This window comes from Lampetra fluviatilis, chromosome 77, assembly GCF_964198595.1.
Source record: "Lampetra fluviatilis chromosome 77, kcLamFluv1.1, whole genome shotgun sequence".
NCBI lineage: Eukaryota > Metazoa > Chordata > Hyperoartia > Petromyzontiformes > Petromyzontidae > Lampetra > Lampetra fluviatilis.
The window spans coordinates 3,118,876-3,138,306 of NC_136351.1; the positions used below are offsets into that span (position 1 = coordinate 3,118,876).

Here is a 19,431-nt window from a genome sequence, read left to right on the forward strand (position 1 = left end):
CTTTTTAACATGATCATTATGAACCTTAAGAAGGATGGATACACAGCTATTAGGGTTTGACCTGTGGATCTGAGGTGTGCTGACTCAGTGTATACGAATGGACCATTTTTGAAGTTTGTAAGAGTGGATGAGAGACACCTAGACCAAGGTGGTTCCGTGTCTCTATGCGGAATGATTGAGCCAAACAAATTGCCAAGGCAAATATCATGGCATTAATCGCATACACATATGCAGAACAGACTAAAACGAATAATCATTACACAATCCCTAAAAATCACGCACATTAAATGATTTTAATAGAAAAACTCAGGAATGGCTAGCATTACAAGATTTGCAAAGATGAGATTAATATGGTAGGAAGCAAATGCTGAATTAACTGGTTAAATTGAAGAGAAAAGAACAGCGTGGGGAAATTCAACTCCAAATCGAACCCAGGGTAAACTGCAGACCCGGACCTTGTGGAGGCATGGTAGAAAGGTTACATCAGTCAATTGCTAGGTTTTCATAATTCCCTCAGAGATGTATATTCTACAACGAAGAGGGAGGAATGGATCCAGCGTAAGACTACTGGAGGGAAGTGTACTAAACACCAATACATCTAAACATGAAGAGGCAACTGGGGTTGAGGAAGTTTAATCAGAACCGCTCATTGTTGAGGATCGGTGTCATGAGAGCGTGGAAGGAAATTATTCCTCATGTTAATGGTGGTCCTGATTTTTAGAAGGCAATGAAACATGTAATGTCCAGAGTTAGCTCCAATTGACTGCTTTTTCACAAAAATTGGAAAGTAGATTGAGGGAATCAAAGGAAGGGACCAAGAATGAAGATCAGTAAAAGTTCAGTAAATCACTTATTTATTGTTCACCCTGCAACAAGTACGGTGTAGGGTAGGCAATGGGAATTCAAAGGAGACAGAAGCGTGTTATCTGCACACATCCGAATGCCGTTTGATAGTTTTCCAAGATACGTGGTGTGGAGATATCTAGATAAAATCCCCTGTACTTATCTGGCCAGATGTATCGTTGTCTGTCCAGTATACTGCACTTGCCACACAAATCTCGGATCTCATGCTTTAAAACGTCCTTTTCTTGCAAAAGAAATTATCTAAAACAATGACAGTTTATGCAAAAAGACAATACTAATATAAATCCAGTCATTGGTTAAGTAATCTAAAAAAAACTCACACTTTAATATTAAACAACCCTCCTTACTCCATGAACCAGTAGATCCAAATTCATTTAAACAAATATATAACATTCTGAATCTATTTAATGAATCACTGTTCTGTATCACACTAATTATTGTCATGCAGCATATTTATCCACAACACCTTTTCAACAAACAATATAAATAAATACAGGCGTGTCTCGCTTAACGAGCATTGTTTGAATGAGAAATCACTAACAATCAATTTGAATGTAGCCCAATTTGTTTGCAAAACAAGCAAATGTTTGCGTAACGAACAGAAACCGATCAATTAAATGAGTTCTGTGGAGGCAGGGCACGCCACGAGATTCGGCCTCGTAGTGGCACTGTAATGGGTGAGTGGGGGAAGGGTGAATTTGGAGAGCAGTGGAAAAACGGTTAGCGCATGGCGCTACGAATCATTCGATCCAAGTTCAATTAACGCTCATGGCCGACACCAATGACAATTATTTGAACCAGTCCTGGGTCTCCTCTAGGATGACTCTGACTCAAATTAGTACCTAGTATGGTGTGTCGAAAAGATCGCCACTGGGGAGACAAAGGTAGCCGGGCGTGGTGCTGGCCACCAACCCCTCATGTGCCATCCCGGCCGTCATAGGTGCTGGTTAACAGCACTTCACCCAAAAGTCTGTTAAGGTCCATAATAAAGTTTTTTTCAGGTATATAGCATACTTATAAATGTGTCGTTAAACCCGCCACCACCCAACACAGCGAATTAGTAAGATTTGTCACGTAAACAAAACATGCCAATTAGTTACTAATTCAGCACAACGGTGTGTTGGAGAGTAAACCCACAACATTTACAATTTGAGTACGACATTTTGCTAGTGATTACAACCAGCTTCATCAGGCAATAGCCATAGTTGTGTAGAATTCCTAATTTTTCAGTCTTAAATAGAGGGAATAAAGGTTATGTTATCACAATGGGCCTATCTGGTGCAAAGACCAGAGAGGCGTTACAATAGATCATATTAATCTGAGAATATGCCATACATATTACTAGTTGGGCCATTCCCAGTTAATCAACATACAAAATGTATGTACATTATGGTGATTTGAGAGTATGCATAGAATATGCAGTATATATTATTGGCTGCTCACAGTTAATCAACATGACGTCACTGCTATGGCGGGTCGGTACGAATGACGTCACTGCTGGGTCGGGCAGTGTGGAGGCTGTTGACGAGTGCCACGGGGGTCGTGTCAGGCCGTGGCACTCTGAGTGAACCCGACCAGACACGTGACCGGATCAAGGTGGGGGCCAGGGGCCCCAGGGGGACCTTGGCGGTCACGTGGTCGGGAAGCAGAGCCTTCTCGAAGGTTCGAGAAGGTGGGCGTGGCCTGGGTGTGGCCGGCCACGGCGAGGCGCATATAAGCGGGCTCCACACGCAGAGAGAGGCTGTTCGTGTCCGGGATGAAGACGCCTCATGAAGCCTGAAGACAGAAGCCTCAAGTCGTCGTGGCCAAGCAGAAGCCCTCCTGGCTTGGCCACGTTGTGTAGTGCCCGAGTGTTATCGAGATTAGAACGGTGGTCACCACCGTTATATAGTGTGTGTGTTACAGTTGTATTATAGTTGTGTTAAATAAAGTGTTGCCTCCATACGAGTGTGTGCGCCTCTGTCGAACCATTACACATGTACTTGAGGAGACGTACTCTAGCTTTGCCAGGAGAATGTGATACAGCAAAGCCTTTGGTAAATCTCCATCAGTTCCTTATGTGTGACATAAAGTGTTGCCTCCTCGCTCGCACGCATGGGTTTTCTCTGGGTGCTCCGGTTTCCATCCACGTTAATTTAGCTCGTTAATTAGCTGAAACATCTTAACATATAGAGGACCACAGAGCTCGGGCAATTGTTGATGGCACCAGCTTCTCACCATCGCGTAGCTGCAGCTGCCTTCCCGCTCATCTGTGACCGCACCAATGATTGGTGGCTGCCGCCTCAATGGCCGTGGTGGTGGTAGGGGTCTTGGCAGTGGTGTGGTGGCAAGTAGTTGCAGTGAAATGATGTTGTGGATGTGGTAATGGCAGAGATCGTGGAAATAGTAGTTGGGTTAGTGACTGTGGCAGTAAAAGTATTTTAAATTACGGGACCTTACCCCCAGGGGTCAGCAGGTCAAGCTTCAGCCTGGTCACGTGGCAGAGCTCCACACAGCAGCCAGAGGATCTGCTGTCACTACTCACTCGCTCACCCACTGACTCACCCATTCACTCACGCTCTATCCCTTGCCACACATTATTTCATTCATTCGGCAGTCCCTCGGGGATCGAGGATGACGTCCATCAGGTTTAAGTGGTGGTTCTTGAGGTGGTGGAGAAGTCCAATTCTAGAGCCGCAAGATCTTCGGGCATTGGGGGCACGCGGTCCCAGATGGAAGTTGAATCTGGAGTGCCGGATTGGCTTCATTTTCCTTGCTTTTTTGGCAGGAATCCGCTTCGGCATCGAGACGTTAGGCCTCGAAGTTGTCCACGGCCTGGTGGATACAGCGGCGCCACCCTCGACGGTCAGCAGCCTGTTGCTCCTCCCAGTCTTGAAGGCTGATTTTTCTACACTTCAAGCAGGACTTGAGGGTATCCTTGAACCGGATCCTTTGTCCTGCCGACCAGAGGTTATGGTCGGCATTCGCCCGGGGGGTGCAGTGTGCTTAGTATTGGTCGAGGCAGTCGGCATTTGCCCAGGGAAGGACGGACGATCGCCACTCGCCGTGACTCGGGGGACTCCTGGAGAGGACCAGTTGTTACTGCAGGACCAAGTCTGTGCATGCGTTGTGTTGGTCGGGGTGCCATTGGAGACGTCAGCCAAGTCCCGAGACTATAGCCACGTGGAATCTCTGAGCTCTGCCGGGAGAATAAAATTCGTGACCAAGACAGCAACTGCGTTGAGTTGCTCAAAGCGCTGTTGATAACAACCAAGTCCCGAGACTGCAACTGCTTTGAGTTGCTCAGGGCGCTGTTGAAGACGCAGCCAAATCCTGAGACTGCCGTTGTGTGCCCTGGACTTCTGTTGCATTGTTTCGTCACCCAGGAGTGGATCGTGCATCAGGGTAGGTGCGAACGGTCGTCGCGTTTTTCTGTATCTGTTTGGTTACCATGGTGTTCTGTGATTGTCAACACTCAGAGGTGCTGTGTGTTCAGTTAGAGTTTCGAAAGAGTTTTGAATAATTTGGTTTCACGGTGTTCTGTAATTGTTCACATGAGGGGGCGCTGTGCTGATGTGCGCTGTTAATGTTGCCGAGAGTTTTGAGAGTTGTTTGTACTCGGTGTTCTCTTTTAATCGACGCGTGGGGGCGCTGTGAAGATGTTAAGCATTTTGAAGAGTTGGTTGTACTTGGTTGAGAAATTAGCATCCGTTACAATGTATTCGTATCCTTGTGTATAGTGCATCAATAGTGCATAATGAACCAAAGCATTGTTAATACATTCCATATCTTGTTAAGATTTTCTGTATTCCGGATCGAGTTATTTGTCGATCTCTCTGCCGCTGTTAAAGCACGTTTAAAAGTCCGCATTGGTGTCCTATAATATTGAGGGAATTGCATGGGAGAGAAAATGGAGCCAAACTCCTCTCTCTCCCTGATGAATAGAAAAAGACGCAACCCTCAAAATGACTACAGAGGTAAGAGAAATACACATATTAAAGGGCCTCTCCATCGACAAAGATAGTCGGGGGGATGTTTGTCTGGTTGGATGGCGTTTGGTAGAGGACCTTGGTTTTGGTGATGTTCAGGGTTAAGCCAAGGATATTATATGCAGAGTTGAATACATCGAGCAGTCGTCTGCAAACTACAGGTCGTGGATGTCCTTTGTGGTCAGCTTCTTCTTTGCCCGAAAACGTCCATGGTTGAAGGGTTTCCCGTCCAGACGGTACTGGATGGCGATGCCAGATGGAAGGCGGCCGTGGACAAGGAGGGTGACCATGACCATAAAGATGGTGAATAAGGTGGTGGTAATCACGCAACCCTAATACCCGTTCGGATCTGGATGGCATCCATTTCAGATCCCCCACTAAAAATGGTGGTCATATCGTCGTGTGGGAGCCGCAGGATGGTGACAAACTTCACCAGACATCCAAGCCGTTGGAGGACGTTCCAAAGGGAATCCTGGTTGCGGGAGTCAAATGCCTTTAACAGTTGTTGATGCTGCTCCTGACACTTTCATTGCATGTCAGGCAATGAAGACAACATCTTCAGTACCCCGGGATGGTCAGAATCCACACTGTATCTCCGGCAAGAATTTCTCAGCAACAGGACGAATGAGCAGGATGCAGGCCAGGGTATTTCCTGCTATGGACAAGATGGAGACCCCCTTGTAGTTTATACAGCATAAATTGTTCCCCTTCTTGAAGATTCTTACAATGGTCGCATTCCTGTGGTCGCCGGGGAGGTCTTCTTCGTGCCTGATCCGGAGGATCGGCTTGTGGAGCCTTTAAGTGAGCAGGTGGCTGCCAGATTGGAAGACTTCAGCTGGGATGCCATCTGGACCACAGGCTCTGTTGGACTTCATCCGCTTGATGACACGCCTCAGCTCACCGATTGTTGGTGGCTCGCCGAGATGGTGCTCTGTGGGGGTGTTGTGGTTTGGCTTGGGGGGATTCATTTGTCACGGTGGATTCCCTGCTCAGCAGCTGTTTGAAATGCCTTTTCCAGCATTGTCGTCTTTCAGGAGCTGGGATCCATCGTGTGACATGATTGGGTTTGTCCTGTAGACCATGGTACAAAGGTTGTCCTTGTAGCCTGTAAGAAGTTCCGCATGTAGTGCTGGTCGGCATATCCCTCTACCTCGCTTACCTTTTCCACTCACCAGCTGTTCTTCACGGCACAGATCTGGCATTGCATTTCAGCCTTCAGTTGGTGGTACGCTGCGGTCTTGCGTCGTGTCCTCGGATGGTTTTGGCCGGCGAGGAAGGCAGCGTGCTGTCCTGGCCAATGGTTCCGCTCCATTGGCCAGGGTGTGGTTACGTCTAACCCGGGCATTGAAGTTGCCCAGGAAGATGACCTTCTTCTTGGTTCTTTCGGTAAAGTCACGTAGAAGGGAAGTAATAAAAGAATAAAAATAAAACACAATAAAATAATTGTCACGACGTTTCGGCCACAACGCAAGCAGCCGTCCTCAGGTGAAAACCAGGTCCGTCGAGGCGACAGAGTCTGAATGAAACAGCACACGAGCTTGGAGCATATATAAGCTGGGCGCCTTGACAAAGGAATTTGCATATCAAGAGGAATTTAGCATATTTATGGAAAAATGCAGGAATGTGATTAGTACTACATATGCATGTGCATTATGCAGGATTAACAGCATCAAAGGGAGCTGCAGTTGCTGCTGCAGTTGCTGCTGCTGCTGCTGCAGTTGCTGCTGCTGCTGCAGTTGCTGCTGCAGTTGCTGCTGCTGCTGTAGTTGCTGCTGCTGCTGCAGTTGCTGCTGCTGCAGTTGCTGCTGCTGCTGCTGCAGTTGCTGCTGCTGTAGTTGCTGCCTTATCCATTTTAATATAACACTATGTATTATTCTACCCACCCTAATGTGTATCACACTGCTATATATTTACTATACAATTAAGACACCATACATTACTCTGCACACTGCACCAAGCATACAAATGTCACACTATCTGCCACTCTACACTGTACCATTGACCGTCGTGTCAATGGACTCTGTCGCCTCGACGGATCTGGTTTTCACCTGAGGACGGCTGCTTGCGTTGTGGCCGAAACGTCGTGAGAATTATTTTATTGTGTTTTATTTTTATTATTTTATTACTTCCCTTCTACGTGACTTTACAGAAAGAACCAAGAAGATGAATCCCTGCAGTCACGAAAGCTTAAAATCGAAGATGACTTTGTCGCTCATGGGGATGGAATTGAGGGCATCATCGAGATCAGAGGAGAATTGCTCCTTGATGCCATCGTCCGTGTCGAGGGTCGGGGCATAAGCGCTGGTGACTGTTGCGCGTTGTTTTAGCTGAGGTGGAGGCGGAGAGTTATCAGCCTTTTGTTGATACCTGTGGGGAGTTCCAGGAGCACATCAGTAATTTTATTTTTGACTGCAAAGCTGACTCCGTGGATCCGAGATTCACTGTCCAGAAGAATGTGTAATACCCTCCTCTCACTTCATCCCTCAGTTTCAACTCTTCGGGAAGTCGTGTTTCATCACTGAGCAGCAATATCAATGTTGTGCTTCGCTAACTCTCTGGACACGATGGCCGTTCTTCGTTCAGGGGAATCATTCGATGTTCTCCATGAGTGATCTTATATTCCAGGTGGCAAAATGTATCTTTCTTTGTGTTTGTTTGTTTAGCTTCTGTTTGACCGCAAGTATGGTGATCCCGCTTGGTGCGGTTTCCCAGTCAGGAAATATGGGATAGCCTATGTTGAGGGCTCCTTTTCTAGCCCCTTCCCCCATTTGAGGGTGAGCAGAGGGGATTCTAAAGACTGCTCAGCCGCAGATGCTGCTGCTGAAGGCCCCATCCATCCCAGTGCGGATGTCCAACGACTATCACACATGCACTACCTACATGCAGTGTCTTGACCGAGGGCTTCCAGGTTCACAGCCCTGCCCCCTTCACCAATCGTCCATCTCTGCAGGACTTTCCCTAACCTGACAAAAGCCTGCACTTAAGAGTTAATTTACATGGGGACCCCGGGGCGTGGGTGGGATCCACACCACCTTGACACGCCAGTGGCTGGTTCCAGTGGCATGGTGAGCCGCGACTGGAGCCACTTTTCCCGCTGCAGCCTTCGTCCGCCTTTACAGCTGTTGAGACCCAGTCTCTGCCTGTTCGGACGTTGATAGACTTCTTGGATCGATTTAAGGTTGGAACCTACCCTTTGACCTTGCCGCCATGGGTGACGATACCAGGAGCACAAGGCTCCCGACAGCTTCGCTCTCGGGATCATGAGAACACGCAAACCCCTCCACTGCAAGGGGTGGCAATCCTCACTCGCTCACTCACCCACTTACTCAATCACTCACTCGCCATCCCGTGCCATACAACCAGAGGAGCTGCTGCCACTACTCACTCGCTTCCTCAACCACTCACTTGTTCACTCTCTATCCCATGCCACACAAACGTCACTGCTCGCTCTGTGCGGGCCCCCTGCACTGCCCTGGATCTTACAATGAGTGACCTGCGAGCGCCAAGATTTGCTCAGCACTGGGAGGTGGGGGGGCATTGCCTCTGGGGTAGAGACACGAAGAAAAGATTCCGCAGTGGTAAAACTGTTATATGAATAGTTAACATGCCATATGAATGGTTACTTATCATTCAGTCGTAGCTAACATTACACATACTACTAGGTACCGATTATCATTGAGCAGTGGGCTGACAAAGGGCTGAAACTACAATAGTTAACTGTAAACAAAGACAAGAAAGTTTGTGAATTCACGAGGGTTTTATTGTAGACATCAAACTTAAATAAAAACGAAGATGATCGAGTCAAACGTGATTTATTAGAACCGAGTTTTTGCTGTGAAATCGTATTTACAGGGCAGACGAACCAAAGGAAGCCACTTCAACACAAATAATGTTAACGACAAACGGAGATTTAAGGAAATCTACACCAGCCGTGGCATTCACCACGGGGGAGGGGGTGGGGTTGGGGGTGCGGCTCCATCGGCACTGCAAAAAAACCAACGGAGTCAGAATTCGCGTTGTTATTTTGTTGTTGTTGGGGTGTGAGAGAGAGAACCATGAACTTTGGGGAGGACTCATCCACACCTGTGAACTGTGGGGGTAAGGAGAGGAAATGCAGGGGGGAGGGGGTATTGCGGCATCTCATTGGGTCCCCCCCCCTCTGCGTAGGTCCCAATTGCTGAGTCAACAGCGACTATGGGACGTCACCCCCCCCAACCACCATCGCGATCTAACGATAGATCCCTGTGTTCAACTTTGCGAGCAAGCCATCGGCCGCCCCCGAGACATCAATGGCCTTCACTCAAGCGCTGGAGTCGTTGGCGGTCTCGGCCCGGTTACCGACTGCCTGGGACACAGCTGCTGCACATACAGGGGGCTGAACCTCTGCGATCGTTTATCTTACTGCCGACGAACATTCGCCGCTGAGCCGATCGATCCTAGCTGCGTAACAATTCCCAATCCTGCAAAGTCGAGGGCTCGTGTCGTGCTCTGCTCTAGCAAGCAGTCTCAACCGGCTGTTGTCTCGATTGTATGGCCCCCGTCCCTCATTTGCACCATCTCGTCAGCATCGTCCGATCCCGTTTGTTAACGTTCAGTTTGTGAATTCCCAAGCGTCGCAAATGAGCCACTCGCTGTGTGTGTGGCCAGCGAGACAATCGTACGTAAATGAGATCCCGACAACCTTCTCCACACGCACACCAACACGCACCGTTACGCGTGTCAACAAATAGGGTCGTCGTCGTCATTGTCACATGCGTCAAGTCAATCGGCGGCACCGGCTTTCTCGCTGCGGGTGGTGGGGGGGGACCAATCAGTGGCACACAGAGTTGCCGACAGAGTCGTTCCACAGAGTCGCCCGCCACAAAGGGTCACCCCCCCCACACACAGAGTTGATCCACAGAGTCACTGTGTGCCCCCACAGTCACCCCCCACACAGTCACCCCACACAGGGTCGCCCCCCCCCCCCACACAGAGTCGCCCACCAGTGTGTGCGGCCCCTATAAGTTCGTCGCGACGGGCGCCGTCTACCCCGGGGATTCTCTAGCACTTCTCCCAGAACTCCTCATTTCATCGTGACGGCCCCAACGCGCTCCCCCTCTTTGCCCACCCCCATCACCCACCCTCCCGTGGACAGCGGATCGCTGCGTGGGCCTCCCAAACCGCAGGGTCGCTTCAGCGTCCGGTGCTCACCGCCGCCGCCCTCGAAATCAAACGCAGCAAACGAGGACATTGCGACCCCACCGGGGAATCATCACCACCACGACAACGACGACAACGACGACCACGACGGTAACTACGACAAATAATGACGTCACCGCCACTCACACCAATTTGGTCACTGGGGGTGGGCGCCGCTATCGCTTGATAAAAAAAAAACACGTCGTCGTGTCTTCTGACGCTGTCCGTGGTCGGGGTCGGTAGCTGCTCCTCGCTCCATTATCCCATCTTGCTCCTCCCCACCCCCATTCCACCCCCCCCCCCCCGCATAAAATTCCAGAGCACGCCCCCCCACCCCCCCTACACCCACCCAGCGCTTTCCTGAGAAAGCACTTTGATATAAAAAAGACAGCCGCCCCTGGTCCAGGTGATGATGCTGTGACTTGCGATGACGTTGTTGCTGAGCAATGACGCTGCGGCTGAACGACGCTGCGGCTGAACGACGACGCTGCGGCTGAACGACGATGCTGCGGCCGGCTGAGCGACGACGCTGCGGATGAACGACGACGCTGCGGCCGGCTGAGCGACGACGTTGCGGCCGGCTGAGCGACGATGCTGCAGCCGGCTGAGTGACAATGCTGCAGCAGCGGGCGCATTCACGCATTGCGCTGCTGCTCCTTCTGCTGCTGGTGCAGGGCCAGGATGAGCTCTTTAATCTCCTGCCTCTTGTGGCGAGTGGCGGCCGGGGGGAACCACCCGTCCAGACGCATGGGGAGGTCGAAACTTGTCACGGGCGTCTCCACACACACACACAAAGACAAACATACTGTTAGCGAGCAGCGTCTATGAAGGCTGGCACTGTGGCACACAAGGGGGTGGGTGATCAGCACCGTGTCCGAACGCCTTTGTCTCCCCAGTGGCGATGTTTACTACACACCGCACCAGGTAATAATTTGAAACTGAGTCGACCTAGAGGAGGCCCAGGACCGGTTCAGATAATCGTGACCGGTGTTGGCCGTGAGCGAGAATCAAACTCGGGTCGCCGGATTCATAGCACATTATGCTAACCGCTGCACGTCCGCATGTAAACCTCAGACAACAACAACCGCCAATCGCCACTAGGTGGCGGTGACATCATCACAGCGCTTGTGCAAGGCTGGTGCACTTTAAGGCCACGAAGTTTTGAACGCCCACTGCCAGGTCACGGGAAAGACCCAGGTGGCATGGGTTAACTGAGATGACTGGCCGATGCCCCACTGTGGCAACTTGACGTATTTCAGTCGCCCGTTTCGCCCCCTCTATCTGGCCAAACAAAAACTGTTTAGCCATGTGGTGGCTGGGCATGCAGGCTATATGACCCAGCCAACGCAGCTTTGCCTGCCGGAAGAGCTCACTAAAGTGACCTCGTCCAGATCTTTCAAGGATTTGTGAGCTCCTTACGCAATTCAGCTGGGTTAAACCCAGGATGCATTGTAGGTAGGCCAGCCCAAATGTTTCTAACCGGCAAAAATGTTCCACGAGGGGGGGGGGGGGCGTCCACATTTCTCAAGCAAAGAGAAGGGAGGGCATGACCGTGGCCGAGAAGACCCGAAGCTTTGTGTGGGGCAACAGCCCATGCATGTACACACAAGCACGGACACACACAAGCACACACACGCGCGCGCATGCATGCATGCACACGGCCATGTTCAATCCACTACGGGATGGAGGGGGCCTCCCAATTCTCCACCAACCAACATTGGACAGGGTATGTGTACGTGTGTGTGTGTGCGTTCAACTTCTTTCGCACCGGACCTAGCCAACCGTGCTAAATCGCAGGTGCATCGGCTGCTGGACAGCAAGTGTGCTTCTCACTTTGAGGAAACTCTCGACGTATTGCAGCAGGAAGACACCGCAGTCGCTGAAGTTGTCCTGCTGAGGCAGCAGCACGGAGCACGCGGGCATCGTGTCCCTGCTGAAGCGCCTCCGCGTGCCCCGCCTTGCCTCCCACTCCTCCTCCAAGTACCTACATAACCAACAACCACCATCATCACCACCAACAACAACCACCATCCCCACCATCACTGCCATCATCACCACTACCATTAACACCATCACCACCATCATCACTTTCGTGACTGCAGGGATTCATCAAGCAGCCGTCCTCAGGTTAACCTGAGGACGGCTGCTTGCGTTGTGGCCAAAACGTCGTGAGAATTGTTACGTGACTTTACCGAAAAAACCAAGAAGATAAACACCATCATCACCATTACCATCACCAACAACTACCATCGTCACCACAAACATCACCAACGACCACCACCATCTTCGTCAACAGCACCACCACAATCCCCGCTATTGCCAACACCATTATCACCATCACGACTATCCCCACCATTGGCAACATCATCATCACCACCACTATCATCAACACCATCGTCATCACTATCGCCATTCACCAACATCACCACCACCGTCTCCACCACTGCCAACACCACCCACCATCAACACCATCATCACCATTGCCAACATCAGCACCACCACTATCACCACCATTGCCAACACCACCACTGCCATCACCACCACTACCATCACCACCATCACCACCATCGCCAACATCAGCACCACCACTATCACCACCATTGCCAACACCACCACTGCCATAATCACCATCATCACCACCATTGCCAACAATGGCTCCTGAGGCAGATAGGAAATTAAAGTTTAAATAATGTCACACAGGGCAATCTGCGCAGACTTGGGAGACCATTGCTGCGTGCCGCTTTACCTGCTCTCAGACTGTTGATTGCTCCCCCCCCCCCCCGTCCTTCCTCAACAGACGGCACCCTCAGCCAGCCACAACCACAGGGAGTGGACACTTCCTCCAATATTAAAGGCACAGTAGCCCCCAGTAGGGTCAAACTCCACCTTGCCCCATGATGTTATCCGAGCTGAGGAGTATCCCCCTCACCCAACACCTCACTGATATGCTCCAAAAAACCTGCAGACATGTTCCTGGGGGTCAAAGATCGGCTCACCATTCTTTCCTTTAAGGATGGTAGAATGTGTGGCTCTGCAAGTTACTTTTTTGAAGGAGTTAGTGATCACGAGCTACTGAGGGCAGTTTCCATCTCCTCAGCAAACCCGCGACCTCCACTCATCCTTGCAGCGCCGCACAGCTCTCCAACCAAACCTCTGTTGATTTTCTGAGGTAGCCAAAACACCTGGGGACGTCTGGACTGTTTACTAAATACAGCCATAGCTGCATGAGCCACAGCCCTGAACACCACCTCATTTCCCCTCAGCATGAACATCACCACCACGAACACAATCGCTTATGTCACCATCACCAACATCACATCACTCATGCATGGACACTCACCCAGTCACTCAGTCGCGCAAATCACACCATCAAAATCACTCATTGTAGTCACACCCAATCTCACACCTAGAAACTCACTGAATCCCCCACTCACACTAACTCATCAACTTACTCACTTAACTTGGTGAGGAAGTTCCCCACTAACTCAACCACTCATTTTCCACTATAATTTTTTGATAAACTTTTAATTCTAACACACGCAGGTGTGTGTGTCTGTCTGTGGGGAGCGGAAGTGTAGCGGTTTGCGCGCTGCACTATGAACCCAGCGAGCAGAGTTCGATTCCCGCTCACGGCGAACACCGGTGACGATTATTTTAACCGGTCCTGGGCCTCCCCTAGGTCGACTCGGCCTCAAATTGGTATCTGTGTGGTGTGTAAAACATTGCCACTGGGGAGACCAAGGCGGTTGGGAGTGGTGCTGGCCACCCCACCCCCTCGCGTACCGTTCCGGCCTTCATCGGTGCTCGCAAACAGCACTTGCCCCAAGAGTCTTCCTGTCTATATGTTTAGTGTGTGCTAGTACAGTGATAACTTGGCAGTACCCTCCTGAAAACGAGGCTTGAGACCAAGTGCGGCATTCCTAGGCAACCAAGCGCTATAACAATGATGATGAGGTTTCTCTCCACGTGTTGGGAGCGGTGGCGCAGTGGGTAGCGCACTGATCTACGAACTTGGCGACCCGGATTCGATTCCCGCTCACGGGCAACACCAGTGATGATTATCTGAACTGGTCCTGGGCCTCCCCTAGGTCGACTCAGCCTCAAATGAACACCTGGTGTCATGAGTATTGAACAGCAGCAGTGGAGAGACTGGCACCCAGGTGGTGCTGGGCACACCGCCCATTTTCGTGTCCATGCCGGCCGAAATAGGTGCTCACTAACAGCACTTGTCCCAAAAGGCCATGTGGGCTACACGTAGGAGATGGTTGTGTTTTGCTCGTGTGTGTATGGGATCTATTTGCACAGGTGAATCAATGCGACCCACACGCCCACAGCCCGGCACTTACTCCCAGATGGTGTCGAACACGTGGTCTCGGTTTGGACCACGAAGCGAGTCCATAAGAAGGATGCACGGTCTGCAGAGACACACACACACACGTGTACATAAGTATACGCACACACGTGTACATATATACACGCACACACGTGTACATATATACACGCACACACGTGTACATATATACACGCACACACGTGTACATATATACACGCACACACGTGTACATATATACACGCACACACGTGTACATATATACACGCACACACGTGTACATATATACACGCACACACGTGTACATATATACACGCACACACGTGTACATATATACACGCACACACGTGTACATATATACACGCACACACGTGTACATATATACACGCACACACGTGTACATATATACACGCACACACGTGTACATATATACACGCACACACGTGTACATATATACACGCACACACGTGTACATAGTTACACGCACACACGTGTACATATAGACACGCACACACGTGTACATATATACACGCACACACGTGTACATATATACACGCACACACGTGTACATATATACACGCACACACGTGTACATATAGACACGCACACACGTGTACATATAGACACACACACACGTGTACATATATACACACACGTGTATACATATATACACGCACACACAAGTACATATACAACCACTATTTGCCACTAAGTGGCGGTGACGTCACCATGGCGTTTGTGCCAGGCTATGTGCACGTTAAGGCCATGTGAAATGTTGAACGCCCGCTGGCAGGTCACGGGACAGACCCAGGTGCTATGGGTGGCAACCTGCTGTGTCCCAACCACCTGGCGTTCCGCTCGTTGTTTTGATCGTCGCTCCTCTGCCCTCTGTTGTTGCTGGAGGGTGACTGCCTGCAAATGCCTAGTAGCGTCCTTCACAGAGACCGAAATTGACACCACTGGTACCAGTCATCGGCACGTGCACTCAGCTCCACATCCTCCTCTACCACATCAGCCTAACTCTTTTATAGCCAGTGCAATGCTAGTTTAGCCCCCTCTATCCAGCCAAACAAAAGCGGTCTGGCCACGTGGTGGCTAGACATGCGGGCGACATGACCCAGCCAACGCAGCCTGGCCTGCTGGAGGAGCTCACCAATGGGACAGTGTCCAGATCTTCCAAGGAATTGTGAGCACCTCCCACAATTCAGCTTGGTTAAACCTAGGATGGGACATCGGCAGGCCAGCCTTATTATTTTAAACTGGCACAGATGTTCCATTAGAGGGATCCACATTTCACAAACATAAAGGGAGGGCAATAACTGTGGCCGAGAAGACGCATAGCTTCATGTGGAGTGACTGGCCAGGTAGTTTCTTGACAGATAACGCCCCTCGACTGCTTCGGAGTGAGACCTCTGCTGGAAAACCAGAATTGATCATAATCATACTATCCATATTCAGCAGCAGCGCCTCCAACTCATTCTCAGAGTGAGCAGCAACCAGCAGTTAATCAGCATACATAACATGGTTGTCCAATAGGGAGCCATCCCTTGACCGCACCCAGACATCAATTAACCTCCCATTGTATCTGTAACAGATGGAAATTCCTATGGTACAGCTATGTAAAGCTTATTGAACTACATGGTCAAATATGTGAATTAATTAAACTCTCAGACATGCAGCTTTACCCCCGACATGCCCACCATTGTGTAGGTCACGAATGAATATAATCATAGGGTCAGAGGGACCCCAAAATCAGGACCAATAACCCAGAGCCCTGGCTTATTGATGATATCATGGGCCTTGACCAGGTCAATAAAGTAAAGATGTAGATCCCACTGAAATTCCCTACACCTTTGCTATAGCAGACGGACAAAGAAAATGCTGCCTGTATTGGACCGCCCTGGCCTGAAACCACATTGGGGCTCTATAAACCTCTCCTCAGCACGCTGCCTGGCAAGGGGGCGATGTTGAATAATCACTACCTTTCCTGGACTCACACTGAGGAGGGAGATGCCCCTGTAGTTACAATTAGAACGGTCTCCCTTCAGAACGGTCTCCCTTCAGAATTGGAGGGGATCCCTCCAATTCTGATGAACCTGTCCTGTGGTCCACAGTTGTAATGTCACATAGGGCAGTCTGCACACACACTTGGGAGATCATCACTGCCCGCCCCACTTAACCTGCTGTCAAGACTCTGGATCGCTCCTCATCCTTCCTCAATAGACGGCATCCTCAGCCAGCCACTACCACAGGGAGTGGACACTTCGTCCAATATTAAAGGCACAATAGCCCCCAGTAGGGTCAAACTCCACCTTGCCCCATGATGTTATCTAGGCTGAGGAGTTTCCCCTCATCCAACACCTTACTGATATGTTCAGTAAAACCTGCAGACATGTTCCTGGGGGTTGGAGATCGGGTCACCATTCTTTCCCTTAAGGACAGTCTTATGTGTGGCTCTGCAAGTTACTTTTTTGAAGGACATAAAGTGGGATCACGAGCTACTGAGGGCAGTTTCCATCTCCTCAGCGGCCCACAACCACCACTCATCCTTGCAGAGCTACATGGCTGTCCGAACCTCTGAGTGAAGGCTGCGGTAAGCCTCCTCATTCTCTAACGTGGGATGTTATAAATGGCGGGAGTGGGCCCGTCACTTTGTCTCAGCCAGCCAGAACACCTCCTCCGTCAGCCAGGGTCTCCAGGGAGGTCTGGACTTCGTACCCAATGCAGTGATTGCAGCTGCATGAGCCACAATCCCGAACCTCAACCATTTTTTTCCGGCATCAGGAGGAGGTGGGAATAATTCCAACCACAGCCGAAAGCGATTAAAACAGTCTTCCCCACCACCACAATGGAAATATGACAGGCACATCTTGAAGATAACAGACCGATGGTCAGGGGGCAGGTGCCTCTACGGCAGGTTATATTGTCAAGGACATAGGTCCACATCCGCTGTTCCGTCACTATATGGTCCAGCAGATGTTCTTGCTTGGACCCGGCGTGCATCCATGATGTTGTGTGTGTGCCGATGCCGAAGAACATGTTGGTAATTACAAGCCTATGGGCTACACAGAAGTCTAGCAGCCTCCTACCGTTGTTACCGAGCTGATCTGGCCCATGCCTTCCAATCACTCCAGCCCAATTGCCTGCATCACAACCCAGCAGGATGACTAACCCAAGGGGGCCACTTCAGCTAGCACCTGGAACAGGTCATGGGAGGCATCAAATTCATCAGCCTTGCCTGCGTCCCACCACCAATGTTCATCTTCGGTGGGGACGGAAGTCTCCAACCCTCCACCATTGCTTGCCTTCCTTTAATGGGGAGACAAGCCCACAGTAGCCTGGGCCTTACAGCTTCCCACGCCTCGCCTCCACGCGCCCTCGCCCCCTTCAATCCTTTCATACAGAAGCAGAGCCACTGCCTGTTATTTGGCAGTGTTCCGCTCCCAAGTGGAAGAGCGTACAACACCTCATGGTGACTAGAGTCAGAACCAGCACCACCAGATCTCTTGTATTCCAGAGGTCCAGGCGACAAAGGAAAGGCAGCCTTTCCTCCGCAACGAGCATTCGGATATTCCACATGGCCAACTGCAGTGGTTTTGTTTCTGGAGGAACCCCGAAAACGGGTTTCAGTCTGGCCCCGCTATTTGGGGTTTGGCCAGACGGCGTCATAAACAGACACGCACAAAAGACAAAAACAAACACACATGGACACAATCAGACACACAGACACACGTACACACTGGGGACCCTGGGTCCCAGTCTCCCTGGAACCTGGTCTCCCTGGGACCTGGTCTCCCTGGGACCTGGTCTCCCTGAGTCTCACTGTGGACCATGGCACACGGTCGCTCTGTGGTTCTCACTGTTTGCAGATCTGTGGGTTCTGTGCAAGCCCGTTGTGCATGAACTGTGAGGTGTAGTCATGGTCGTCTTCATGCCAGGCCTCCTCCTCTTCATCCTCCTCTTCATCCTCCTCCTCCTCATCCTCCTCCTCATCCTCATCCTCCTCATCTTCATCCTCCTCATCTTCATCCTCCTCCTCGTCCTCCTCCTCCTCGTCGTCCTCCTCCTCGTCTCTCTCTTCATTGTCTTGGTCCGAGTGGGTGTCAAAATTGTTGTGGCACTGTGGGGTGTCACGCGATCACAATCATCACCAACATCATCACCATCATCACCAACATCATCACCATCATCACCAACATCATCACCATCACCAACATCATCACCATCACCAACATCATCACCACCTCCAACATCATCATCATCATCAACACAATCATTATCATCATCACAACCATCACCAAAATCATCATCACAACCATCATCAAAATCATCATCACAATCATCACCACAACCACCTATCATCACAAAGCATCATCATTCATGCGACCAACATCACCACCACCACCATCAACAGCACAGTGCACTGTGGGTACACACCTGGTCCAGGGGCGGAGAGGAGGGGCTGCCCATCTGTGCTGCCTCCATCTCTGTGGCAATGTGGGGGGCTGGGCCGGGGGGTAGAGGAGGAGGGGGGGGTCACACATAGGTCCCCCCGTTTAGTAGCCGCACTCTCATCATAGTCACCACCAACGCCATCCCCACCGCTCGTTCAGCCAAGAAAAGTCATCACCGGAGTCCCATGACTCTTTATTTTGAGGAGGGCTCCTGCCAGGCTGTACAGCAAGGACCCAATGCAGCTGGTGCTGTGATCCCCAACTGAACAATGTGCGGCTGAGTTTTGTCAAAATTTTGACTTGCGATGGCCATACACAATGGCCATTCCTTTACCGACTTTTTTGGGTTAGAGATCGCATGAATATAAATGTTGTGCCGTTAAACCTGCCAATACCTTACTAGTACAGCACATCGGTGTGTTGGAGAGTCAACCCATTACGACATTTACAATTACTCTCCAACACACAACCGGTGTGCTGTATTATTAATGAATTGGCACGTTTTGTTTTCGTAAAAAAAAACCTTACTAATTGGTTGTGTCTGGTGGTGGCGGATTTATCGACATATTTACATTTACGCAAACTAACCCAGTCTCTATTATGGATGTTGGTCATGAAAGTCTACGTCTTAAAGTGG

The 19,431-nt window shown here is 50.4% G+C and overlaps 1 protein-coding gene across 1 annotated transcript in view; it reads right to left on the minus strand.

Moving 5' to 3' along the window:
- Positions 1 to 10,358: 10,358 nt before the first annotated feature.
- Positions 10,359 to 19,431, minus strand: part of LOC144953523 (uncharacterized) — a 72,605-nt gene continuing 63,532 nt past the window's right edge. The window contains exons 20-24 of the mRNA XM_078884064.1: positions 18,778 to 18,845; positions 18,201 to 18,460; positions 14,357 to 14,425; positions 11,844 to 11,994; positions 10,359 to 10,786 (exon numbers count right to left, since the gene is read on the minus strand). Coding sequence (XP_078740190.1) covers positions 10,646 to 10,786; positions 11,844 to 11,994; positions 14,357 to 14,425; positions 18,201 to 18,460; positions 18,778 to 18,845 — 689 coding nt within the window. The 3' untranslated portion in view covers positions 10,359 to 10,645. The remainder of the gene's footprint in view (positions 10,787 to 11,843; positions 11,995 to 14,356; positions 14,426 to 18,200; positions 18,461 to 18,777; positions 18,846 to 19,431) is intronic.